At 37.8% G+C, this 14977-nt stretch overlaps 1 protein-coding gene across 2 annotated transcripts; it reads left to right on the forward strand.

Moving 5' to 3' along the window:
* Positions 1-175: 175 nt before the first annotated feature.
* On the forward strand, positions 176-12742 carry ccnb3 (cyclin B3). Of its 2 annotated transcripts, XM_083541531.1 has the most exons (13): positions 176-351; positions 639-740; positions 1186-1269; positions 1352-1411; positions 2027-2130; positions 2250-2370; positions 2877-2975; positions 4084-4176; positions 4350-4487; positions 5032-5187; positions 8620-8769; positions 11255-11385; positions 12255-12742. In XM_083541531.1, exons 2-13 carry the CDS (start codon positions 666-668, stop codon positions 12319-12321), a joined length of 1278 nt encoding a protein of 425 aa, XP_083397657.1. In that variant the 5' UTR covers positions 176-351; positions 639-665; the 3' UTR covers positions 12322-12742. The 2 variants fall into 2 exon arrangements, with proteins under 2 accessions (XP_083397657.1, XP_083397658.1); XM_083541532.1 differs by lacking the exon at positions 1352-1411.
* The last annotated feature ends 2235 nt before the right edge of the window (positions 12743-14977 follow it).

The raw sequence follows: 14977 nt of genomic DNA on the forward strand, positions 1-14977 counted from the left end.
CCATTCATATGAAGCAGAACAGAAGCTACTTCCGCATTAATAGAAAAAAAAAAAAAAAAAAAAAAAAACAACCACACGTGGATTTCTATTGGCTACTACGATTTTTTGAAATGTTCACAAACCCCGCCCATAACAACCGCATCTTAGAAACACGCTGATTGGTCGGTTTAGAGAGGGCTTCGACCAATCAGAGCGCGTGTACCGATTTTAGACGCACGCTGGTAAAAGTGCAGTGTTTCAAAAACCTCATTGGGAAAACAAAACAGGAAAGAAAGTAAAACACCAAAAAGCAGACCTTTGTGTGGCTGTATGTTTGAGATCAGTGGGAGATTTTGAGTTCGCTGGACGAAGGTAAGTACTTGTGTGATATTTCGCTGAAGATGATCACTTCACTTGCATATATAGAAAGAGTTCTGGAGGAATCAGTAGATCCTTGTGCATTGGATTTTTTTGCCTCGTGCTGTTTACTAGCGAAGAGATCAGACTTTCTCAGATATGCCTGTGTGTGTGTTCAGCCTTAGCTTCCACCATGCAAAGTCAGAAGAATTTTACCGGCTGCGTGCACGCGCATTCAGCAGGAAGTCTGATCCCTTTCCAGCTCCTTCTACCTGTAATACAGCATCTGTTTGCTCTTTCAGTTTCAATCATTGGTAGTATCCAAGAAGATGCCTTTTTCAAGAGGAAAGAAGCCGGTGGTCAGCAAAATCCCAAAGCTCCATGTTAAAAGTTCAGAGAATGTGGTGAGTGCAATGAAAACGCAGGCCCTGCTCCTCAAACTTGCAGATTTTTGCCAGCTTCAGTATTAATCGACTACATTGATATTATATGTATTGGACTTGCACTTAACCATAACGTCTGTCAATTAATGCACTATAATACATCATAAGGTCACCTTTAAATGCTCTTTTGCTAATAATAAATCAGTTTGTGCTTCAGTTTACCAGTATGTACCCGCATGCATCACTTTCCAAAAAGGGTTCTTCTTCATTGTCACACAACAACCAATAAAGTATAAAACAGTATTTCAAAATACTGTCAATAGTTTAAGAAAATATTTATACCTACTGAGTCAGTAGGTGCACATTTGCCAGCATAGGACACTAAATACTGTAGAGATTAAACTAAAGTGACGACTGTACAACAATGTTGGTGCACATTAACCCAACCGTGACCTGTGCGTTTCAGGACGATGGCCCTCATGTCAAGCGCTCGTCCTCTCCTCCTCAAGGGGCTCCAAGGAAGAGAACTGCGTTTATAGACATCACTAATGTAAGTCGGGTCTCTGGTGGCGAGACCTTTTACACGTGCGTTGTGTACATGTCTCATTGTGTTCTTCATCTGCTCGACCCAGGCTGTGTCTCAGTGTTTTGTGACGCTTCAGTTCGATGCTGATCATGGTGATGTCAGGAGAGTAAGTGCTTAATGCGTGCCAGTACAATCTTGTGTTTTCCTTCTCTCCTGGGAAAAACTGGTGCTGTGTGAGTCGGGCAGACTTTAGACAGATGTTTAAACCTGCTTAGATATTTCAAATAGGCTACTGGTTATTATAATATTGCACAAAACCTTTCACATAGGAGGTAATGTGAGAGATGAGACGGCCAAGAAAAGCAGTACAAGCTTGTCTTTAGCTACGAGTCACATTTGTACAAAGTCTGCTTTGCTCAAAGCTGCCCTTCACCCGTGGTCGAGCTATTTTTATTTAAAGCAAAGGTAGAAGGCCGAAGGTGTGACTGTGGTGTGGGTGTTCCTTATTTAACATTTGAAAGAAGTGCACTTTATTGTACTTGATCACTCTGCTAATGTGGACCGTTCCTTACTGAACCTCAGTTTCCTGGAGATCTGTTTTCATATGCTAATTGATGTCTAAAACACTTTTTTTTCTAGATTTCTGTTTTGTATGATTATGTTAAGCCCGGCAACTATTCATGTGTAAAGGTCTACAGGTCTGAATAGTCCTAACTTTGATAAAAACGTCTCTGTTAAACTGCTAACTAATACCCCACGTTACATTCCCCTTGTCTTTCAGGCTCATAAGGTGGAGTTTAGCAATCCAATCAAAAAGAAAGATCCGACCAAGAAGGTGCAAAAGAAGACCTCTGTGGCCAACAAGAATGAAGCCAACCTAAAAAAGTAATGTCTTCATACCAGTTAGAAATATTACTTATTTATTTATACATAAAAAAAAAACCCCATCATCTTTGAAGCAGTTTGTCCATCCTTTTCTCCAGCCTGATCATTTGTGTTCTCAGGTTGGCTTTGGCCACTTCTCAGAGTTCGCATGAGGAGCAGGAGAAGGACAAATCCCCAGTAGAGAAACTGGAGGAGCCCCTTCCCAAAGCTCCCCTTCCTGCACACATTCTGCCTCCACAGGTATGTCTACTGAGAGATTATTTAAACGTGTTACCGTAGTAAGTCAAGGCAAATAAATGCACTTCTAGTGGTCCTCCTTCTTCTAAGCAACAATTCTAGTGATAAAACAATTCTACGGTCCTTCAGTTTACTATTAGACATTTGTTCATCAGACTGCACCACCCAGCAATTGATTACTTTCTTCCATCTTGTACTACAATATGTTTTCTCGAATGTATTTGTCGTTGCTAGACACAGGCAGGATTTTTTTCTATCACCAAGCCTACATTTGATTGTCTGCTAGATATCTGTTTTAGCCAATATTCAATTATCATTCATAAATTATTCATCTTGTTACTCTGATCATTTGAATGAGGCATGTGCTCGGTTCATAGAGATTATGGATATAAATCACAACTTGGCGTGGGGTGAGGGGGTGGGACATGATCTTTTTAAAATTTTGTATCTAAATGTCTTTAAATGGTAAAAAATAATTAAACTCATTTAAAATTCACACATTTTTGCAGATACCCCCAGAGTTTGACATTGACTTAGATGCTTCGAATGACCACACACAGACTCCAGAATACGCCAAAGACATTTTTGATTATCTGAAGAAAAGAGAAGTAAGACTGCACATTTTGTTGTTGCTGTTGTTGTTTTTTTTTTATTATTACATTTTAGCAGTAAGGGTGCTTTTACATGTGAAGTGTCTGATCAGGTTGTATTGATCTGTTTGCTCTAAATCAGTCTGGTTCTTTAGACCAGGGGTCTCCAATCTTTTCCAGAAAGGGCCAGTGTGGGTGCAGGTTTTCATTCCAACCAATTAATGGTCACACCTGATAGTCATTGAAAATGAAGATCATTAGGTTTGAACAGGTAGAATTTGGTGTGGACTTGCTTGGATGGAATAAAAACCTGCACCCACACTGGCCCTTTCTGGAAAAGATTGGAGACCCCTGCTTTAGACAGATTTGAACCCAGTAAGCATTTGACAAAGAGGGTCATGGTCGGGCGTTTCATGTTAAATCAAATAAAATTTTATTTATCACATACAGAGTACGACATGCAGTGAAATGCTTTTTAGGACTGGCCAACATTTACGCATAAGCGGAATAGAATTAAGGATAAAAATAAAACGGAATAAAAGGTAGATAAATAAAAAGTATAAACTATACAAAATATATGTATAAATATATAAAATAAACAAAAAAAGACAAAGCGTAGCTGGAACAGTCACGACGGCAGCCGACCTCACCAGGCAGTTTGATTGTAGTAAGAATCTGAATCAGCCCGTTACTGATTTAACAAAAAAGATGTGTATTATTGGATTGTTAGCTGGATTTTTATTATTTTATTTTCAAACTGAACCATGAGGAAGAAACTTAACCCAGTGCTATAGAAATGTGGAAAATATATGTATATGATAAACAATGAAATAAATAACTAGTTGAAAAATATTTTCAATTCAAATTTTGTGATTTTTCTACACACCATTGCTGCTGGCGATTGCTTAAACTTTTTTTATTTCTGTCTTTTTGACTTATGAAGAGCATTTCACAAGACTGTTTTTATCTCTACACAAACCTCAGCCAACGATTTTTCTTTTGTTTAACGATGAGTTCTTTGACTATTAGGACTAATGGGAGTGAAAGGGAACGCTTTGGACTTTATGAAGAATAACAGGTCGGTGTTTTTCATACCACAAATCGAACTGATTGTTTTACCCTCCAGGAGGAATTCGTGTTGCGTGACTACATGGATAGTCAGCTGAGCCTAACCCCGAGCATGAGAGCGATTTTAGTGGACTGGCTGGTTGAGGTCCAGGTGAGTGCTATAATGTGTGTTTTTATAAAATTGTTCTGTTGTAGATCTGTAATGTTTTATATCTGTCTGGAATACACTTTAGTCTCACCAGATCAGATAATCCCATCTAACCTTTTTTTTTCTCCCTCCTCTCTCCTCGCTCCTCTCCCCTCGCTTGCTCTCCCTGTCTGCAGGAGAATTTCGAATTGAATCATGAGACATTGTACCTGGCCGTGAAGATTACCGATCATTATCTGGCTGTAGCTCAGGCCAGCAGGGAGTCACTCCAGCTTATAGGCTCCACAGCCATGCTGCTCGCTTGCAAGTTTGAGGTGAGAGATGCACTTATTAACTCCTTCTGCAGCTTCTACTCACAATCCGCACCCTGTTTATTATTTAGTGCAGTGATTCAGATTGGCATTATGTCTATGCATTATACCGTTTGTATAGAGGAATGTACTGGTGCATGTTCACAGGGTTATGGTGCACGTGTTTGATAATGATTGAGCTTTTGGAGTGTAAGTGTACCAGGACAGATTGACCAAACAACAGTGCCTGAATATTGAAATATTAATAGGTGAATTCTTTACCTCTAGAAACAGTCATGAACAATCTGATAGTAATTTGCCATTGTCAGAATAGTACACCGTTTTAAAAATTGCTGCACATAATTATGAAGCCAGACTACAGTGATATCAGTGATGCATCTTTAAATTCATTAAATCATGTTTATTAGTAGTAGATTATGTTTTGTGTAAGATGCTTTTTTTTTTTTTTTTTTTTTTTTTTTAAACTGAACTAATTTTAATGTACTTTTTCTTTTTCTATACTTAATTATAAATGCTCTATAGTCACTCTTTGAGCTTTTCGTTTCAGGAGCGGCTTCCCCCTTGCGTCGATGACTTCCTGTATATATGTGACGATGCATACAAGCGCACTCAGCTCATCGCAATGGAAGGAAGAATCCTACAGGCACTGAAATTCGAACTCAATATTCCTGTCGCTTATCGATTCCTACGAAGATATGCCAAGGTGAGCGAGATACTGCGCTAGATACACTAGATTTGCTTTGTAGTAGCAAAAGTGGTGACCTTTTTAAGAGCAGGTCGATTTTTACTTTTCTTCTGCAGCAGCAGGTTTAATGACTGATTTTGTGAATTGGAACAAGTTACATATCTGATCATGTGACCTTTGAGAGAAAATCTTGACAATTATCCAATTGTAAGAATTTCATTTGCATGTCACTGTGATATTGCACGAGCGGTAGTGCTGTTGTATATCGGATCACTTGGAATGCTACTTGTTGAGTCAAAACGAACTATTGAATATCGTATATTCATATTAAGATATGAACATTGCTTATGGGCATACAACACATTTTCAAGAAATGCTATGACGTGAAGGCTTTGCAAAAATATGACTATGTAGAGACTTCAGAAATCTTCAGAAGTATGCATTGAGGTAGATTGAGTTGGTACAGTGTGATGTGCTGCAACTTCCTGAACAGGCTAAAAAAAAAAAACCCAAACAAGCACCATGTCTCATACTTCATTACTATTCAGCTTTTTTATATTAATAATATCCAATTATGGTTAATTTTTGAAAGCTTTATTATACAGAGGTATTCTGAATGTTCTAGACTAACAATTACATTTAAATCCGAGCACATACTTTTTGATTTGAGACACAGTTCATGTCAGTGGTCTTGTATTTTCTTTTAGCAGCTTATGTTCCTGCTTAGTGACAAATGTGTCCTCGAAGAGTAGCTGACATGAAATCACTAAACCTTTTTTCTATATTGATGTGGAAACTTCCAGCTTTCATTTCCCTCATGACATTCCCCCATTCACCCACTTGTGGATATTGCTTTTAAATTCACCAGATGGATATAAGGCATGCAGGCCAACATGTATAGCAGTCATTTACATACATCACACGACTGCATGGAACTGAAATTGGGATTATTTGTAAATTATGAAAAATGATGACATTCTGAAACCAACCAAATGTATGATATTGGCTGTAGGTGTTTTACAGCACAAAGTATTTCTGTGTCGTTTTGTTTTCATTGTGTATAGAAGAGCATTACTCTCTTTAATATCTTTAAATGTCAACTAAATGACTGATGGCTATGGATTTTAGCTGTGAAATAGCGATTTAGCTGGAAAAAACACTATATAGAGAAAATCATTTGACTTTTCCAGCCCTATGTGGTTTTTCCCATATAAATTGGAGTCACACAATTGTATAGTTCTTTTTTTTTTTCTTTTTTTTTTTCCCTGATGCAGTAGCATTAAACTTTTCCCTTCATTACAACTAAGAGACTCAAACCTGCTCCAGCATAACAATGCCCCTGTGCACCCAAGCTGCATAAAGATATAGTTTACATGGGTTAAGATAAATCTTGCTATAGAGCTCTGACCACAAACCTATTAAACATCTTTGGGATGAATGTGAACGCTGACTGCACCCCAGGCCTCCTCACCTCACTGTACCTGACTTTACTAAGACCCTTGAGGCCGAATAAGCACAAATCTCCACAAGCAAACGTCAGAATCCAGTGGAACACCAGAAGAGTTAAGATTATTATAACAGCAGAAAGGAGCAAAACATGGAATGGGATGTTTCAAAAGCACATACTACAAATATTTATTCCTAAAGTAAAGCTCTAACATTGCTCTGGACTTGTTTAAACACTGTTGTACTAACTTGCAGGCAGTTCAGTTCACCAAAATCAGTTTAATTGTTAAATAAGTAAAGGAATTAAAAATGGTAATACAATTTGCCTCCATTCAGGACTTGAGTCAGAGCAACATTGAACCAAATATAGCCATAGTGTGGATATGCTTGAAGAACTGAGAAAATTAATTTAATGAATTGGAGTTAAAGTTTTTCTAAAAATTTAATTAGATGTTTTGAAGCTTTCAAGGACTGACAGGTTTCCTCTGTGTCTTGTCTAGTCAATCATTCATACTGTAAATGCTTAGTTTGCAGATATGACACGGAAGACACTGTTAAATAATGATATTGCCGTTTATAGACATTAGGGGAGGGACCGCGTCGTCCTTTCTGCGCAATACAACTCTATCCAGCTGTCAAACTCCTGCACACCGATCAAAGCTGAGTTGCAGTGACAGAACCCGACTGTGCAGTATATTAGGCGCATATTAAAACCCATACGCTGCTTATTCTGTTAACGAGATGTGATTTGACACTTTGAAGCCGCTTCCCTGCTAAAAACTGACATGCGATTGTATAATAACTTCAATAAGTGATTTAAGCAGAACCCAGCAGTTTCGCAGCTTTGATAGTGAGGCTTCTTTTGTCAGTTTCAATAGGAAAATTGCTTATTAAATGTAAACTCGCTATTCAGAGATGGAGCTCTTTTGGTTTGGTACAGCTGCATGAGGGAGTGTGTGAACAGCATGTTCGTGTGTGTGTGTGGGACGGTTTTTGAGAGAAGCTTCTTGTACAACTACTCAGTAGGGAGGCGTGAACAAAGACTGCATATAACCCTGGCCTTCACCAAAATTTTATGAAAAGTGTGACTCACACAGGTGAGGATGAGTAACATGAATGAATGATGACATTTTCAGCTTTAATGCCTCAAAGTTTAGTGAATAGTTTCTAGCCCCATAGAGAAAAAATGCATCAGTTTAAAGTGGTTCGCTTGTTTTTGGTGCTTTGAGTTGCACATTTTGATTGGTGCTTAAAAGTAATACTATTAAATAAAATGCCTTAAACAAAAACCTTTGTGTAGTCAAAAACCTTTGTGATTTCACCTTCCTATCTTTTTAACAGTTTCTGCTAAATGCAGTGGGCATGAAAGTGGATATATTTTACACAATCCTGTCAAAATGGCAATACAAATGAAGCCAAAATAAAGCAGGTCGGAGCTTTTCCCAGCCTCTATGTGATTATAGCGACTAATATAATTCAAGTGATGAAGCAGATGGAAAGTCCTGGAGTTGGTGTGAGTGTGAGGATTTAACTAATATATTCTAATATATTCGAAAAGCATTTTTGGCTTGCATTTCTTAATTTGCCCTTTTATGAGGAGATCACCTGTGTACAAAAAATTCATGATTTGGATCCAGGTTCTGAATGAGACCTTGATTTGTGCTTATGGTTGGTTTTATGCTAAAAGTTTTTATCACCTTTAACTCTCTACACATAGTTTGTTGCCACCATCATGCTCCACTTCACTTTGAGGTGATGGTTTCTAAAGCAAAAATATCTTACAGAATTATAGAATGGATCTGTCTAGACACATTTTGACACCTGGTTTGGGTGTTTTTTTATTTTATTTTATTTATTTCTTTTTAATGCTTGGCTTTATGCTGTAAAATACTTTCAGTTTAATAATTGTTGTGGAATAGTTTATAGCCCTCTATTCATTTAACTGGATACAGTTTCTAGATATAAGATATCTATATATTCACTCGTGTGTATTTGTGTGTACAGTGTGTGAATGCCGGCATGGACACCCTGACGCTGGCCCGCTTCGTGTGTGAGCTCAGTCTCCTGGAGATGCAGTTTGTCCCTGTTCGTGCGTCTCTGTTGGCCTCTGCTTGTCTACTCATCGCCCTGGTAACCAAGGACCTGGGGGGGTGGGTAAGTGTATCTGAGCACCTCGCATTACCGGACACACACACACACACACACACATCTTAGTATCCGAATTCACCTGATCCGCTTTCTATGCCTCACTCATCTAACCAGATTGAGTAAGTCACTGTTCATCAGGTTTATTACTGGCTCATCTGTGTGATCTAACACGCATCTGCTGGAAACTGATTCAATTTGACCAGGAAGGTTGAAGTGGGAATGACGTGCAGTTAAATCGTCCATAATAATTACAGCGCTAAAAGGGTTAACTGTAGTAATGATAATGAATGCAAAATTATAGAACATGATGTTGTTTGGATTCGACTTTTAAAATAGCGTGTGTTCCCCAAGTTACGGTGGAGATACAACGACCCCATCATAACTTTAAAATATCCTGAGGCGAGACGTGTCCTAGTCTACCCAGGAGCCCACCTTAGAAAACGGTGCTCATTATGGGAAGTATACTGTAATTGGTTAATAATTAAAGCAATTACAGTACACAATTTAACAAAAGAAAGCAATTTACAGTACTGTAATGTATAAACTTTACAGTATATTTATATGTGGCAGCAGGGGGGTGGAGGAGTGTTGGCATTTCATGGACAGATCTTTTCTGTTGGTTCTTTGGTGTGCATTTTTTGTGACAGTTTTGACCTGCATACAGTAATGTAGCATTTTGGAGGCTCTGGTTGAAAAGAAGTCTCACTAAATTCACAAGGTCTTCTGCTACTACAATAATGGTGTGGTATTTGAAGAAATGGGTTGAAATATTCGCAGTATCAAGCTGTGATGTGCAGCAAAATGATCCGAAAGTGGAGTGGAAGAAAAAGATAATTTACTTCAAACATCTCCATGCACATTTCTGCATTTGCAAAGTATCTTCCACGTTTCAAATGTACACTTGCGAGGACCTGCTGCAGTTCTTTTTTTTAAATACAATGGGGACTTTTATCTTCTACAATGTATACTTTTGATTGTGCTTGTCCTGTGCCTCTCTTACACACTGTGCTTCATGTAAACTACACATAGTCACGTTTTGCCACATACATGTACCATGTAAATAACGGCTGCTTGCTTTGGAACACTTCAGATAAAAAAAAAAAAAAAAACATTTGCTACTTACACAACCAACACAGTACGATGTGCAATGAAAGGCTTTTGTCATACAGCAAGGAGGCAGAAAAATATTGCATATATAAATATAATTTGTGGGATTGTGGAATGCAGGAATCGGTGGCATAGATAGTGATTTATTAATGTTTGTTTATGAAATGTGCACCAACTTGTGTGTTCATGCCTGGTGCTCGAGGTCTTTGAGCTTATTTATGTACAGACAACAGTGTTTTTTTTTTTAGGGTGATATAAAGTGACGCTGATGCTAAATAACACGCACATACTCACGCACACTGCCCGACACTAAATAATACACCTGACAGAAAATCTCAGTGTGTTTTGAGGTATTTATGGTCCTTCACACGAGTGTAATGAAGAAGGAAGTGTTCTTTCTCTTGGCTCAGCGAAGCAGTGTGTCTATAACGGTTTAGCTTAGGCTCTTTATTCAACAAGTGAATCGTGAAGTGAAGTTTGTTTGCATAGCTTTGGGGTGGAATTTGAAACCTGGTACGCTCGATCAGTGCTAAAACGCCTGTTTTAGTAGTAAGGATGCACATTTGATCTCTGATTCTCAGATGTTGGGTTGAACTGCGCTGTGGTGTTGCATGCATATATTTTATTTTTGCGCTGTGAGTTTGTGTAACTTCAAGAAGTTTAGTTGAGTAGCTATTTGTATTTATTTGTTTATCTAAGTAGAAAATCAGGAACAATATGTTGCTCTGATCACTTTGGTTTGTCAATGCTTAGAAATTATAAAAAATGTTTTCAATATTGTGCATTTTTATTAGTTTATAGCTATGCTAAATGTGGTGGAACAGCCATTAAAAATATTTGGTTCCTTTAACCACTTATGTTGTAACAAATACAATACTGGGACACTTGACATTTCTAGCCAAATGTGTTCTTTCCCCACACAGTTATGACAAATTCAAGGTACACAGTTGTCTTTAGCTGTGATAGCATTACAATTTTTCTACACTTGTTCTATGAGACCGAAACCTGTTCCAGCATGAAAATGTCCCCGTATACAAAGTGAGCTCTATGAAAATATGGTTTGCCCATTTGGAGCCCTGACCTCAACCCTCAGTTGACCTCATGCTGGATTCGATATTAGTCTCATAGTACAAGTGGGGGGATTATTTGGGACATCTTTTGGCATGAATTGGAAAGCGACTGCATTTCAGGCCTATTTACCCTATATCAGTACCTACCTTTACTAATGTCCTTGTATCTGAATGAGCACAAATCTCCCCAATCACATACCAGAATCTATTATAATAGCTAATGGACCTTTTTAGATCCCTTTACCACTGCAGGTCCTGGAAGCTTTGTTGATGTTTATGCTCTCTCTCTCTCTCTCGCTCTCGCTCTCTCTCAGACGCCGTCTCTGCAGTTCCACTCAGGCTACAGTGTTGAGGATCTGGTGCCCGTGGCTCGAAATCTCCAGCACATGCTGAACGGTCCTTCAGACAGCAAACTCGCCACCATCCGCAGCAAATACGCTCACAAGTAGGCTTACCTATAATTTATGATTGTGCTCTAAATAGTAGAACTAGCCCCATACTGTATGTCAGAGGAAATTGAGTATAATATGCTAGATAGTGTTTTGTCATTTTGGTAGATTTGACTAGACACATTTAAAATATGTTGCAGTTCAGCTCCAAAATCGAACTAGCAGTTCTTCATGATCACTATTAATGGGGTGACCAACTATTAATTCATTGATTCACATTACTAGTTATGTCACTTTCAACATTTTAGGGCAAAAAAATCCAACCAAAGCAAATTATGTAGTATGACGATGCATCTGGTGCAGTTACTTCAAGGTGTTCGTCCTTTTTTACCACAGAAATTCATTCAAATTCAAATGTCATTAATAAAACGTTTGTAAATTTTTTAATGAATGACACAGCATGTTTTTTTCCTTTTAAGGTTGTAAAAAAAATCTGCTAAACAAGTGTATTCATCTGCTCCTCAATAACAGCTACAGTCTTGCTGACACTGGAGTCTCCTTTTATAAATGTTAAATAAATTTCTCCTGGTAGACTTTATCATATCACTGATACATAATTATCAGAGCTGCTGCTATTAGAAAATGAATCCAATTCGTCCGACCAATCAGAATGAAGGATTTAATGGTACTGTGGGATAATTAGATTAGCTCCAACAATTACAAAAAAAAAAAAAATCAATCTTTATCGTCATTCATAATTAACATTCTCACGCCTCCCGCAGATGTTAGAAAATTTGTGAGTGCTTTGACTAGCGCTGCAGTTCATTCATATTTGATGGCACAGATGACAGTTGGCATGTTGACATGGATCCTCCTCCCCCACATTGTTTAACATCCCGCTCTTTATTTGTTGTTGTTCTGACAGGGTTTTCTTTGAAGTCGCCCTGATGCCTACAGTGAGCATGGAGAAACTCGAGCGGTTTCTGAAGTGAGCTCGAGATCATCGTTTGTAATCTGTAAATATGTGTACTTTATTATTATAACGTTCTTATGCGATAAAAGAAAGACTGTTTTGTAAAGCTTGCGCATGTTCGCTTTTTCATAGCGCATGTTTAGAGAACGAAAACCAGCAAAACCTTGATGTAATAAAATGTACGAAGATGTTGGTAAAAATTGTTACAAGGTTACATTTTATTAAACCGTTTCCAGGTTGTTGATCAATGTTTTAAAAGAAGTGGTGTTCTTAATATCTGTTTTCTGTATTTAAACCATGTTGTTATTAAACCCTGTAAATGTATTTCTGTAAATATTTTTTTTTTCCCTTATTCAGTATTATAACAACCTTTTATTATATGTGTTGGTTGTAATATTTCTATTTTTTAGTCTTTGATTAAAACCAATAATATATCTTTAGTGGTTTGTTTGATTTGATTTTTTATTTTTATTTTATGTATTGTAGTAACAGGGCTAATCCAAAAGAGGGCAACATCTATTTGAACGATGTATATTGAATTGCCGGTTTATTAGGTACACACACTTTGTACCTACAGCAATTAGAAGAACCTGTCATGTAGTTTAATTACTGAGAGTAGACATGTGTTGTGTCACAGAGCCCTCTAGAATCATTGGAACATTCATTAAAATGGCTGAGTAATTGTGTAAAATAACAGAACACCCCATTCTCCTCAAATGAATAGAGCATGAGAGAATGCTTATCTACTATAATCTCTGCTCCCTGGTACTCTGATGGTACCTTGTAATTTGGAGGTTACCGTAGAAGTAAAAAACGACAGTGTGCCATTATTAAAATAAAGAAAAAATCATCTCGGTGTGTGTGTGTGAGGCAGCCAGTTGCAAAGCCTAATTTACTAATGCATCATCCCATAAGGTGTTCTTTTTCTTATATCACAGCACCTTGCCTGCAATTGCAATATTAGTAATGAATGACAGGGATGTCAGGATTTATAGTAACACTTATGGAATTTTTGTGATACAAGGTTTGTGTGCTCTTCTCTCTCTCTCTCTCTCTCTCTCTCTCTCTCTCTCTCTCTCTCTCTCTCTCTCTCTCTCTCTCTCTCTCTCTCTCTCTCTCACCATTGAAAAATCACAAAATGGAAGAACACTTACTGTTACGTAGTGCGGACACTCGAGACTACGATAAAGCATTACCTGAACATTCCCAAACTTCACATTGATTCAGTTTTTTATTTCTTTTAATAGCAAGGTGGTTTTTCAGTTTCAGGGTAACTACCACTGTCTGGGATTGTGATACTATAGACTGTTCTTTTCAGAGAATTGAAAGTATGAAAAATTCTACTAGTAGTCACTAAATTGTCATCAGCCACTGGGCTTTTTTTTTTTTCCCCTATTAGTGCAAAAACCAAACCGGAAACCTGGATTCTGAAGCCACAAAGTTTTCTTTTTAAGAGAACTTCCGTTTGTATTCAGCAACAGAGGGCACATTTTTTATTCTGTCCAAGCTCTTGCTGCAGGTAATCAGCATTCTGCAACCCTTGATTACGTGGTTTAGGACTGCTGGGAGCAATTATGTGCCGACCCAATCCATTACATCTGCTGCTCCAGGTTGCCACTTTGCCCTGTTCTCAGATCAGTTTTGTGTGATTTCTACACCGAGGTCTAGCTCAGGATCAGGATGGACGATGCTGACTTGAGATTTGCAGAGGCAGGAACATTGCCTGAATGTTGCATGTAACTTACCTTTGTCTTCATTTCTGTTCAGTATTCAAGGAGCGGGCAGTGTGCTGTGTTAAGTCAGCTTCTTAACTATCTCTTTGATGAGTTGCTCTTCTGCTGCTATCAACAGTTTGTGCTTTGTGTTTCTAAGTGGTGTTATCAATAAAAGAACACGAGTGGAACAAGTTAGCGTGATATATTACCGCTGCAGTAAAGGAATACTCCAGCACTTTTCAATCTAATCTTTTTACGGCGGACTTTTTAGGCATGGCCGGATACGGGACAAAGCATTTGTAATGAGAAAAAGAACAGAAAACTGGTTTAAGGTTATGATATGTAACGTGTGTTATGTTTAGTTCTTGCTAAAAAAAAGATACATCTTTAATCTGCACTTAAACAGGGAGAGTGTGTCTGAGCCCCAAACACAGTCAGGAAGACTATTTCAAAGTTTAGGAGCTAAATGTGAGAATGATGATAGAACTTTGCTATTCTAGGAACTACTAGAAGTCCGTTATAAAGCTAACTAGTCTCAATATACTGCATTTTAGGTCAATATTGAGGTTGTTTTGCAATTTCCAGTGTTATAAGTAGAACATGAAGTAAATTTTTATAGTACATATTTATATAGTGGCGATATACATTTTGGCCACCACCATTTCATATCGAAACCCCCAAAATACCTCAGTTCACTTCACTAAGATATACAACTGTACTCTGTATAACATAGATGACAGACTTTTACATTTTAGGCTTGAGAGAAAGTCTAACCAATCTGTAAGTAATTTTCCTACACTGGAGTGATGCTGTAATGTATTGCATATATAAGAATACTTTTAACATAGTCACAATTTCTTTTCTCTGATAATGCACTCCCAGTACAACAATTTGAAGAGATTTAAATATGATTCATAAATGCTTTCTATAAAAATTATAGAAAGCGGGAGGTTATCTTCC

This window comes from Silurus aristotelis (assembly GCF_946808225.1).
Source record: "Silurus aristotelis genome assembly, chromosome: 5".
Taxonomy (NCBI): domain Eukaryota; kingdom Metazoa; phylum Chordata; class Actinopteri; order Siluriformes; family Siluridae; genus Silurus; species Silurus aristotelis.

Excerpts from the sequence above, each read along its gene's own strand:
- ccnb3 (XM_083541531.1), top strand. The coding sequence starts at position 666 with ATGCCTTTTTCAAGAGGAAAGAAGCCGGTGGTCAGCAAAATCCCAAAG. Across the intron at positions 2,131-2,249 it reads AATGAAGCCAACCTAAAAAA|GTTGGCTTTGGCCACTTCTC; the intron begins GTAATGTCTTCA and ends TTGTGTTCTCAG. Across the intron at positions 2,976-4,083 it reads ATTATCTGAAGAAAAGAGAA|GAGGAATTCGTGTTGCGTGA; the intron begins GTAAGACTGCAC and ends TTTACCCTCCAG.